Source organism: Atta colombica, unplaced genomic scaffold (genome assembly GCF_001594045.1).
Source record: "Atta colombica isolate Treedump-2 unplaced genomic scaffold, Acol1.0 scaffold105, whole genome shotgun sequence".
Taxonomy (NCBI): domain Eukaryota; kingdom Metazoa; phylum Arthropoda; class Insecta; order Hymenoptera; family Formicidae; genus Atta; species Atta colombica.
Genome location: NW_017259190.1, coordinates 3,339,062 through 3,351,858, shown reverse-complemented (window position 1 = coordinate 3,351,858; position 12,797 = coordinate 3,339,062). Strand labels below are relative to the sequence as shown.

The 12,797-nt window shown below is 41.8% G+C and overlaps 1 protein-coding gene across 1 annotated transcript in view; it reads right to left on the bottom strand.

Annotated features, from left to right (window-relative positions):
* LOC108690611 (high mobility group protein DSP1-like) overlaps positions 1 to 679 on the bottom strand; it is an 11,401-nt gene extending 10,722 nt beyond the window's left edge. Inside the window, exon 1 of the mRNA XM_018197994.1 lies at positions 3 to 679. Coding sequence (XP_018053483.1) covers positions 3 to 469 — 467 coding nt within the window. The 5' untranslated portion in view covers positions 470 to 679. The remainder of the gene's footprint in view (positions 1 to 2) is intronic.
* Between the last annotated feature and the right edge of the window lie 12,118 nt (positions 680 to 12,797).

Here is a 12,797-nt window from a genome sequence, read left to right as displayed (position 1 = left end):
CGCCACCGCCGCCACCGGCGGCGCCTTGTCCAGGACCCGGCGCCGCACCGAGCCTGTAATCGTATCCACCCCTCATGCACGCGGCGGCGCCGCCGACCGGCGTGGATGTCGAGACCGGACTTGATGCCGCGCCGGTGGTGGCCGGGTTCTGGAAGCTGGAGGCCATTTTGTAGGAGAAGAGCTGTTGATTCGCCGCGGCGGCAGTACTCCGGACGTTGTCCGGATGGTGCTGCGCCTGCTGTTGCTGCTGTTGCTGCTGCTGTTGTGCGAGCTGTTGTTGCTGCTGTTGCTGCTGTTGATTCAGCAGATGCTGATGTATAGTCTGTTGTTGCTGTTGCTGTTGTTGCTGCTGTTGCTGTTGATCGGTATTCAGGCCCGAAGGCCACCAGGCGGCACCGCCGGAAGCATCCTCTCGGTTACCCGGGCTCGCGGTGCCCCAGCCACCGGCCACGCGGTGGTGCTCCGACATATCGCGACGTACGTTCGTACGTCCGTCAGGGTCCCTCAGCCTCTCGTTTTATCCGCCGGTGACACAACACCAGCGAAGGAAAAGAAAAATTCACGAAGGAATTGCTCGCACGCTCGCGCACACGTACACATGCACGCGTTAGCGTTCCCTTTCTCTTTCCCTCTCCCTCTCTCTATTCCTATCTTTTCTTCTTTCTCGTTACAAGTCTTTTTCTCTTCTTCCCTTTCTCACTCCCTCTCTTTCTCTCTTTCTAGTTCTCACACGCACACGCGCGCGCTCACTCGCACGCTCGGTAACATCCCGCGTGCACGCACGGTACACACAGACAGCTAACTCTATATTATTCCTTCTTTCTCCCTCTTTCTCTCGTTCTCTCTCTCTCTCTCTCGTTCTTTCTCTCTCTCTCTCTCTCTCACTCTCTCTCTCTCTCTCTCTCTCTCTCTCACTCTCTCACTCACTCACTCGCTCGTTCGCGCACGTACACGGAATCCGTCTCACATTCGCACACTTGGGAACTCGCTGGTAAGAACGCTTAGATGTCGGACAGGAGAGGAAAGATCACGCACTACACGCACGCGTTTCAAACGCGTTCCCACTGTCACAACACTATCTCCGCGTTGAACCGACGATGACGGTTAGATTCCGTCGGTTATGAGAAAGAACACCGATCACTATAATGCTCGTGCTTGCTCGTACTCGCTTACTCGCATCGCGGAACGCGCGTTTTCCTTATCTTTTTTTTTTCCTTCACGCGCGTAACACCAGCGCGTAAAACACGCCGCGGCGCGCTTAGCTTCAGTTCCCCGTGAATATACGTACGTACGTTATACTTGGGATGCGGTCTACTCGACGCTACGCTCGACCGTTCGTTAGCTCCGTGAGTAGGTACGGCGGCGGGCAGAGGAGGCGAGCGGGCGGGTGGGTAGGGGAGGGCGCTCTCTCTCTCCCCCTCTAGCTCTTTCTTTTTCCCTCTGCCTCCCCACCATCGACGACGAGGAGCAACGACGTCGAACGCTCACGCTCGCTCTGTCTCTCTTTCTCTCACGCCTTCTTTTTCTCTCTCTTTCTCCGTCCCTCCCTCTCTGTCTTTTTCTCCGTCTCTTTGTCTCTATCTAGCCCGTCTCTCTCTCTCTCTCTCTCTCTCTCTCTCTCTCTCTCTCTCTCTCTCTCTCTCTCTCTCTCCCCCTATACCGTCCCGCGGCGAAACTCGCTTGCTCGACGGTGGTTCCTTCTTTCAACGGCGGCGGCGGCGCCGACGCAAGGATACGGGTGTACACACCGCGTCCTTGATACAATGTCGGGGAATAGAAGTAACAGCAGCAGCAGCAACAACGTTTTCCAATGACGGTTTCTCTGCGGCGCTTAAAGCGCGACGCAGAGGGACGCGTCACGCGCGCGTCCGCGGGACGCCGGTACTCCGGTTCCGCGCGTTATAAACACGCACTCCGGCTCCGCGCTCAACTCAGCTTGATTTGGTTTGATTCGGTTCGGTTTGGCGCGACGCAACGCGACGTGGAGCGTAAGCGACGCCGGCACGTCCGACGAGCACGCCGCTGACGATGTCACGATGGTGGGCAATAGAGTAGTGGTATTAGTAGTAACAGCCGGCTCTGTGTAATGGTAGTAGTAGTAGTACAGCGCGATAGCTTTTTCACATTGGAGAGAAGCGTACGTGCGCGCGAGAGACTCGCTTCTCTCTCGTCTCTACCGCGACTCACTACACGCGACGTCGCACACACAGAGGGCGAACCTGACGAGAGAACAGACCGCCTGGACGCGCTCGTACGATCTCTCTTCCTCTCTTTTCCTCGTACATTTGCCTGTCTTTCTTTCTCTCTCTCTCTTTCCCTGTCTTCCATGCAGTTCTCCCCACGCCCCTCGCGAGCCGGGTGTCTCGTTCGCTCACTCTGTCCTTCTCTCTCTCTCTCTCTCTCTCTCTCTCTCTCTCTTTCTGTTTCTTTCTCGCTCTCTCGCACCCGTACCAGTTTAGCCTTCCTTCCAGCGGACGCCGGCAAACTCTCGCGACGTTGCCAGGCACGCTTTCACCCGCCCGCTCACAAAGGAGAACCTAAGCGCGCCGGCCAATCGAACGGCGCTATACCGCCAGTGGGGATGGCGGGAGTCTACCGCCGTCCTGCTATAGGCAACGTCGCTTTCTCCTCTTCCGTTCTCTCTCCGTTCGTAGAGAATTCGAGAGGCCGCGCGCGCGACTCGCCGTATAGTCCCTCCGGTAAGATATGAGAGATGGGGTGGGGTAAGGTGGAATGGGGTGGGGTGAAGGGAGGGGGGAGCGAACAAGGCGCAGAAACGACTGCGAACCCTTCTCTACCCTTGAAACTCGAGGTCAACTTTTAGGCAGAGAAAGAGAAGCACGCGGAAAGACGAGGAAAAAAAGAAAGAGACGCATCTATTCCCCGCAACCGACTGGCTAACTCCACGTCGTCGTCATCATTGCGTGCTCTTTCTTCTCTTACCTCTCTCTCCTTTTTTTATCCTTAGTTTCGCTACACTGCTACGCTCTCGCTAGCTCGCTGGAATTTGCCCCACATCGGACAGACAAACGCTTCCTGCTTTTCACGCCCGCTGCTTTACGCCCTTTTTCCCGCTCATCGTAACATACGCGCGAGGACGAAGACGAGGACGCGTGCCCGCTATCTTTACCGACCGGCGAGACGACGATGGGCCGCTCTCTTCGTCGGTCGATACGGAAGAACCTTCGGAAGAACGATGAAATTTCACATTTGCGAATGGAATGCGCCCCCGAGGGATTCACCACGCGAGACCCCGATTCATGCACGCGCAAACGATTCCGAGGCCGGATTTATTGTACGACAAGGCGTCATTATGCGCCATCTTGAAAGAAATACCTTTATGATAAGCGCATCAAGCTGTAATAATTTCTCTGACACGATCACGTTTCAATCGCCCAAACAACATACGAAAAGTAAAAATAACTATTTTGATCTTTAACGTCAATAAATGGTTAAATTTCGTAATCAAAAATCATTATTTTGACCTTCATGACGTCATGATTAAGTCATTTTGACTTTCACTTGACTCGGTGTGTTCGTTCTACCATTTGATGCGATACGTTCGCTACACCGATTAGAATAAAATTCCTTCTTCGAATTAGCTAATAATTTTTCAATGAAAAACATAAGTCGTATTATAACTCAGAAGAAACGTTCGCGGACGAAAGTTCATTTCTTTCTTCATATATATAACTAACCCCTTATTATCTCTTTATCGATATCAACCGCAGGAATGTGACGCTCTCGCAATGTATCCCTTGGCCGTCGCGTTTCTTTCTTTTTTTCTTCGCGAGCGAAGTCGCGAATTGGAATTCGCGCGAACCGGATGGAGAAGTCCTGACCGATCAACGCTCGGGGGGAATGGCCGAAATTTTTCCTGACCACCTCTTCTTCAAAGCGCGCGCGCGCTCGAACTGTTCTTTCCTTTTTTCCTCTCTTTTTTTTTTCTACTTTTCTCTGTCTCCGATAGCGCGCCAAGAAGATGAAATGAAAATGTATATCGCGGGACCTGTGCGTCGGACCTGTCCTCCCGTCCCTCCCGTTACCCCGCGGTGCCTCCTCCACCCCTCCCCCTCCACCCCTCTCTCTCTTCCCCCCCTGACAACCCTTGCCATCGTGAGGCGGCGGGTGAGTCGGTGCGGGTAACCCGGCGCGAATCGAAGAGAGAGGAGAAGAGAACCGGGTCCGGGTCAATAAGACGCGCGAGCGAGAGAGACGGGGTGATCGAGGGAGACAGAAGCAATGGAGAGGCAGCGGCGTTGTTGAGGTTAGGGGGGAAAGGAATGGGGAACGGGAAAAGCGGAGGGGAGGAGTTGGGGTACGCGGGCGCGAGAGAGAGGCGGGGGAACAGGCAGCGTGAGAAAGACGAAGAGAGACAAAGCCATCGCGCATTCCCAGGGCCCAGCATTGGCAACCTAACGAACGTACGTATGGAAACGTACGAAAATATTGAAATTAGTATACTTCTAACGGGATGGAACGAGAAGAGCCGAAAAAATATGCAATATACTGGAAGAAAATTGCCGAGACAAAGAAACGTGGAATAGAAATTGAATGAGAAATTCCAATTCCCCGATCATGTTGGTACGGCCCAAAGACGGCCCGAACCGGACCAGCCTGATTCTACGCGGAATGTACCTTCGTATCGCGTACGAAAATACGCTGGACGTGTAGCTTCAAAAATACGAAATATTCCATACGAGATATGGCCTCGAGAGATCAATATTATTTAATTACGTTCAACGGACCCCTGTCGAAAATAAAAATCGGTGTGTAAATCGAGTGTAAGGGGGAATAATAGAAGCGTAAATGAAGTTCCTTCTAGGAACTTCCAAAAATTGGAGAGCAAAAAACACCTTTTTTACTCTCTTCTTACATTCAACTTGCATTCCGATTTTTATTTTCACCAGGGACGCCATGCGTTACGAAATCTGAATAATTAAAAAACGTTGGCAACATGAATTCTATCTCGTCGATATGTATCCGTGACAAAGTTTTACCTTGGTCACTTGGTCCTTGGGAGAAGTCGAAAGAATCTCCTACAGCTTACAACTTTCTTACATTAGCCTAAGTATCTCGCCGTTAGGATTCTGAAAGACCCCGATCCGTTAGGTAAACGAGGGAGAGAAGGGTGCCCTAGACGCATCCGATTCCCACGATTTAACGTACACCTTGGAATATAGTGCGCGCGTGCTTTTTCGAAATATGTATCGTAATTCTTTATCTAATAGAATGCGCTCGCGCGAGCGGCCACGCGGGACAGAAACAATGGTGTCACAACAGTGGGAACCCTCCCGAGTCATACCATCTGCCCTTTCGAGGGCTTTCGAATCGTGCCATGTGGCGATACAATTGTCGCACCCCGTCGGCGTGCCTTTTACCGGACAGTTGAAACAAAAAGAGCCAATGCATATAAATACATATATCGACTGAGACAAAGTTTGATTACGATACCCGCATCTCGATACCCTAATAGATATAAAAGCAGGAAAAGTCAAAATTTCTTCGATATGCTTTCAATTAGCTTGTGAAATTCTTATGTTTAATCACTTTATGAAGCCGACTTCCTTACTTTCTGAACGCAATTTTATATAAGTAAAAAGATTACTTTGAGAGATAGAAATCCTATAATAAAAGTCACGAGAAAGTATAGGTATATAATTAAACTTCATACATATTGCTCATTAGTAATAAAATTCAAGAAATAAAGTTTCTAGAAAATGAATTTCAATATTTTAAATTATTGAAATTTTGTAATATTAATTTAGAAATGTAATTTTGATATAGTAAATGATTGAAAGAAATAAAAGTATGTTCTTTTAAAGTTTTTTTTTACTTTAGGTTTTTATTCTTTTTCTGCAAGCATAAAAAAATGACAATTTTTTAGTTATGTCATTACTGTGATAAATGAGTAATATGTTTCAATTTTCATGATTGATAACATTGGTTTAAAGCAAAAAATTATTTTAAAACCAGATAAGATATTTTACAAATCTTACAAATATTTAAAATGCCATACGTCTTTCAGCATAGTAAATATATGAAATAATCGAGATTTAATGTACCAAAAATTTCTTTGCTGCGACATCTTAGATAAAAAAATTAACGTTACCTTAAGATCAAAAGTTATAACTGTATTTGTTCATTCCTTATAAAATGCATTTTTTTTTAAATTTTAATATCTTATAGCTATGAAAGATTTAAATAGAGTTTTTCTAAGATAACAAATTTTCCGTCTATAAAATGACATATATTTATAATTTTTAATTTGTGAAATTTAACTTGCAGCATCGTTTCCAATATTCAAAAATCTAAAAATACTTTATCAGTTATCTGGTTCAAAGTAATAAAAAAAAATTCTTTTGTAAAATAGCGTAATGAAATGCAAGTATGAATATAGTAATACCAACAAGCCTTCAAGATTTATATTGAAGAATATTTCGTGATTAGCTTCAATTAAGTTCTCCAATACGAACATATTTATGGATAGCTATTAATACAAGCGTAAGATTGCTTCGCGTAGAGAGCCTCTAATCAGAGTCATAAAATAACATCCTTGATTCCGATTTGGCTCAAAAAGTTCAGTTTTTCGCATGAAATTATGACAATTCCATAAAGAAATCCAATAATTTTTACGAGATTTCGTAAACTCATCAAATGAATTTTTAGACGAAAAAAATAATGCGTAATCGCACGCGTTTATTTGTAGTGTACCGGTGATATAACTCTTAGATAATTCATAACTCTAGCTCGTAATTCTTAGCGTGCACAACGGAAAGCCGATTATCCGAAACGAACATGAAGGTGTGGGGATCCAGAGACGGGTGGGGAGAGGTGCGATTTGTTCCGACCGAGCGCTTTTGCGGATAATCGATCGGAGAGATGTTGTGCATCGAGTAAAGAAAAAAAAAAAAAATGTTTGTGGCTGTTTTCCTTTGGACGTGGACTACACTGTAGCCAGTGTGTAAGTATATGGACGAGTTTAAGCTTCGTTAAAGCTCCACGAGTGCTTGCGAGGCTTGAAAACACCGTGGGGCGCAACGTTATGATACACGACACTCGTTTATACACAGGGTGTCCCGAAAAACACTCAAGATTTCTACTGGGAACCGAAAAAGAAACATGTGTGACTATGTCAGTGACGCAAGCCATAAATCAAGTAAACGAAACTTAATTCTTCCGCTGAATAGAACAGATAAGTGGTTCGTTTACAAAAAAAATTAAAATGTTCAATTTTCAATCTGTATTAATCTGTGTTTGAAATAAAGACATTTTCGTTTTTGTAATATAACAAATAAGTTATAACATCATAACTTGCGCTCTTATGACTGCACTGTATTCTTATTAATCCTGAATTCTTTAGTTTTTTCGTAAAAAACCATAACGGATCAAATCCAAGATAATACGAGTCAAAGCGGAACACACAATTGTATTTCTCGCGTATTTCCGTTTATCATTTTATATTTTTTGAAGTAAATTTCCTAACGATATTCTGATAAAAATTTTTCTCAGAATTTTTCATATAACTTTTCATATAACTTTTTAGAATTATATATAAATTTTGTAATTTTATAAGTTTTTAGAAAATTTTATCTTTTTTATACAAATTGGAACACTTTTCAGAGTTATTGAGAAAATTTATGTCTTTTCTAGAATTCTTTATGTATATAAATTCTAAAATATTTTAAGATTTATCGTTCTATAATTTCTGATAAAATCTCTTATAAAATCTAAAAAAATTTGAAAATATTTTTTCAGAAAATATAGAATGAAAAATCTTGGAATATTTCGGAATTCTCATATATAAAAAAATAAATTTAACAAAAGCTATAAACTTTTTTAATATTTTTGAAAAATGTTTCAATTAATAAAAAATTAGAAAGAAATATTATCAGGATAATGAAGAGTCTACAAGAAAACTTGTTGGCATATTAATAGGTCTGTTCTTTTTAGCTAAAGTTCTTTGCACAGTTCATCGTTCTTTTGTCTTCACATTGGAGAGAAAAAGAGAAAAATGAACCATGCAAGAAGTTCTACTAAAAGGAAAGTCTAATGTTAAATTGGATATCAATATCGATTTAATTATATAACTGAGACTTACTAGCTTTTAATTTCAATACACGAAAGAAAATAATGTTCTATTAACAGCATTAGCTGACAGTTCTAATTTCTAATTGAAAATAATCTTGCTAATTCATCAATAGTATTAATGAAACAAATATGCCATATTCTTTTTAATAAAATTATTTCTTTCATTAATACCATCAGTAAATTAAAAAAAAAATTTAACAAAATTATTTTCAATTAGACTACTATTGTCTAATAATGTTAATGCATTTTTTTTCGTATACAGAATTATAAGAGCAGTTGTCAACATGTTACTTGAAATAGAGTAGCAATGTTTATACATCACAAATTAACATAGGACTGACTATCTGTCCGATAATTGAAAATGTCAAATAAAATATTTCTCTTTTGGAGTATTTAAAATCTTATCTTATTGTAATTTCTTATTATAATATAATTATCTTATTATAATATTTTTTGACATTTAAATTCTTTATATTAGGTGTAGTAAAAAGAAATCCATTATTTTTCCAATTTCATGCAAAAATAATGGATTTCTTTTTACTATACCTAATATATTGACTTCATCACTAATGATTTTTTAAATTTTCGTTGTATTTGTTATTTATTTGATTTGTTAATTTAATATTGTATTTCTGCGTTTTAACACTGAAGAAGACTTTGTAAACCGAAATAAGTGACATTGTGAAGAATATTATTTAGAATTTATTCTTATGTTAATTATATTAATTTAAAGTTATAGATTAATTAAGCTCGAAAGATCATATTGTTAAATCATATTGTTTAAATTTTTAAAAAAATATATGAGCATTTTTACTCTAATTTAAAATGTTTCTCCATTTTCAGATAAAATTTCCAGTATTGTTAATTTCGCTCTCTTTCGCATCACATGTTGCCCCATATTTCTTATACTCTAGAGGCGAAAAAACGCATCTAGAATCGAAATTTGAACTTGTGAAAGTACACGTTGTGTCGCTCAGGTTTTAGTTCCCGAACATCACGCGTTCATCGGGGTATCCATCGATCGCACGTTTTTTTTTTTTACAGTTGCCTGCTCTTTTTAGCTACACCACGTTGTACTTTTTACATCCAAAGTGAAAAAAAGATTTACATGGGAATTTATAAGACTAATTACCGATCCTGAATTCGTCCTAACGATTTAAATTGCAAAATTGGAAATTCGTAAACATCATCTTAGTGCTTTGATCGTCGGTAAATTATCATTATTTTTTGTTCTACTTGTCATTCACATATTCGCGCACATATCTAATTTGAACAATCGAGCATTCAAAACGATTTAAAATCGTTCCATCAATGCTTTTTCAATATAACAATCATGAATGAAAACGTTATTGAACTGTATAGGATTGTAATCGAATCACATGTAATCGGAGAGGCAAAAAAATCTGTTCACGTTGTTTGCACATTTTACACTCAGCGTTTTCGTCTTCTCTCACTATATATAGATTTGTTCATGTTGCTTGAAATCTTCAAAAATTTTTGTACTCAAAATGAGATACGTAGATATTTGGCGTTGAAGAGAAAGAAAATGAAGATGAGTGCAAAAAATGCAAGTAAACATGAAATCAATTCTGTATCTTGAAACGAGGTGAAAATAACAAAAGTGGATTATAAAAATGGATTGACTAAAATAATTTCATTGATCAATGCCTAGTAAATTTGCTCACTATTGTAATTTTCGTCGTTTCGAAATACAGAGTCGACCTTATATTTATTTCAAGTGCAAGAATTTATGTGGATTTCGAATAACGCGAACAAAACCAAAAGTCCATTTTTTTATTCCTGCACTGATTATTGCATCGTAGTGCACACGATGCAATAAATTGAAGTGAAACAAGTATACAGTTTCATTTCAACTTACTGCACCAATTCAAAAAGTGCAGGGATAAAAAAACGGACCTTCTAAATTGACAGAAGGTACAAGTTTACGTCACAAGCAGCTAAAAAGAGGAAAAAAAAAATAAAGAAACGGACCTAGGTGCGTGTGGGATGCACGGGAAGTATCTACCTCGGAGATTCACGAGAAATCGTGTCGAGCGACGATTAACGGACCAAATAAAAACGTCAAGCGAGTCGACCGACGACATGCTTGACTTTTGGCGTCTTCGCCGTCGCCGCCGCGCACTAAAGCCGCGTCCAAACTCGTAACCTCACTGCGTCGGATAAGAAAGATGACGTTTTGATAAAATAATATCATAAAACCTCTTGTCCCGCCCCTCTCTGCTCATCCCTCCCGTGATTCTCAATGGAGCGTCGATATGACACGGTAACGAATTGCAACCATGTTAGCCACGATATATAGCCGTCGCTCACAACGTGATGCGATGTGGAGTAACAAGTCTGGACGCACCTTTACGTTACGCCGCGGTTTGCGCGCGCGAGATGCACCGTCGGTGAAGAACCGCCTACGTGTAAACGTTTTTCTCTGTCTTCCTCTTATTCCTCCTCTCTCTCTCTCTCTCTTTCTCTCTTTCTGTTATTCTATCTTACCCTTCGCTCTGCTCCTGCCAACTCCGCGATTGTCGCTCGCGAGCATCACGATCTATTTCGCTGGTAATAACGAGCTCGCCGAGAAAAATAATCCGAGCGCAGGAGGGAGGGAGTGAGAGAGAAAGAGAGAGAGATGTAGAGAAAAATAGGAAGACGTCGATCTTCTCCGAGGTCCCAAGACTCTCTCGCTCTCGCTCGCTCGCTCACTCGCTTGTATTCTTGACAGCTTTCGAGAGATTTCGAAGCGGGAAAACGATTGACGGCGCGTCCCAACCATAGCACACGCCATGCATGTTGGGAAGGATGACAGAGAGTGGAATTGATTTTTCAACTACGGCTTATCCTCCTCGGGAGGTCCACTTGTCGGCAATGGACGGGTTTAGCGCGCGATGCAACGCAAAAGACGCGAGATGTGCACGCGCGCGTAGGCCTTGACGTCAATACGTGGTTGACGCGGCGATCGAGCGAGTGAGCGGCAGCGGTGGCGGCGGTGGCGGCGGTCGCAACAGCGAGCGTCTGTGAGCGTCTCCACGAGTCGATCCGCGTAGCCGAGGTCTCGCCGTTGTACGTTACGTACGTCTTTTCGTCGCACGGTATCTCAATAACGCACGACGAGACGACAGAACGGCGAGACGTACGAGCACGAAGCGTTCGTCCAGGCAGCCATTTGCTGCCGTGTGCTGACGGTAGTACGGAAATAAAAGGTATACGTACGAGAAACGCAGCACGGTAGCGACTTACGGCCAGCGGACACGCTCGTGTTGGGCGGGTCCGACGGTACATATGTACGTAAAGAACATCCACGCGGCGTCCCGCAGATCTGTCAACGCGACATGCAAAAAATATTTGGATTTTTCTTACCTGGAACGGGATCCGCTACGGCTAAAAGGATTCTTCAGCTTCGAATATCGCGACCCCACGCCACTCGTGCGGCATACGGCCAGTGTACGGGGAAAATCTCCCATTACCATTGGCTTATTTCAGATAAGCCGCAAAAAGTAAGCCAATCAGCGCCGACCTTTTATGTTTTGATGCGTTTCTTTTTGCCCCCCACCAAATAAAATGTCGGCCGGCTGAAAGGGCGGGAAAATGCGTGCGCGCAAAGCTGATTTTTCGACAGTGAATGCGACTATTCTTATCACTCCTATGATGGTCTTATTCAAATACGGCTGATCGAACGGCCGACACCGTGCGCCGTCGTTTGTTTCGTTCGACGATTGATCGTCGTGACCGTCTACGCGAGATTGTTGAGGTTAGGCATCATTTCTATCGTAGGTGGCGCCAGTCGACGATCGAACGACGCGGCACTCTACGGCGGTTACATGCAGGATCGCCAACATTGCGTGGAAAAACTAATGAGGAAAACTTGTGTCATATCTTCGTCCGCGCTCTTTCTCGTTTGTAATCTAGGAGAAAAAAATACCTATGTTTCGTTTGTTGTCTAGGAAAAAAATACTATTTTTCGAGATGGAATTATTTATGCGGAGACATGAAACAAAAAATTGTTAGACATTGTATACTCGAAAACATGCCTATCTTGTCCGATATTTTTACTCGTTCACAAAATAGAAAGTTCTTTTCGATATTATAAGGAAAGAGGGAGGAAAAATCAAATTAATAAAAATGTGAGAATGTCTGGCGTATACTATGATTGCATCGTTTTCATCAGTATTTTAAATGACCAAGATAACATAAAAATACATCCAAATGATAGTTTGTAATTAAAAAAAAATGTAAATTTTCTGAAAGTTTCAAAAATTTAATTTGGCAAATGAATTTTTATCTAAATTTTTATTTAAAAAATATTTATACACATTTTATTTCCCGTTATTATGTTAAATTTGATTTTATTGCCTCGTGCTTCCTCATTTTCCTTTTTTTTTTCTAAAATTTAAATACATATAACATGAAGCCATTATTCCATGTTTAACAGAATGTAAACTCGAAAAGAGCAAACGTATAGGCCAATCTCATCAATTCCAATTAAATTAATCGACTAAATTAAAATGTATAAGAAAATGAATTCTAATCAACGTTCATTTATTTCCATGAAATAAAAAACTCTGATTGGTTAATTTACGTATGTTTTATATATTATTCATTAAGCAAAGGTTTGTGCTTCGAGCTTAAATTAGAGATACTAAAAATATGTAAAATTAATTATTTTAATTAAAAAAAAAGGCATTATTATAATAATG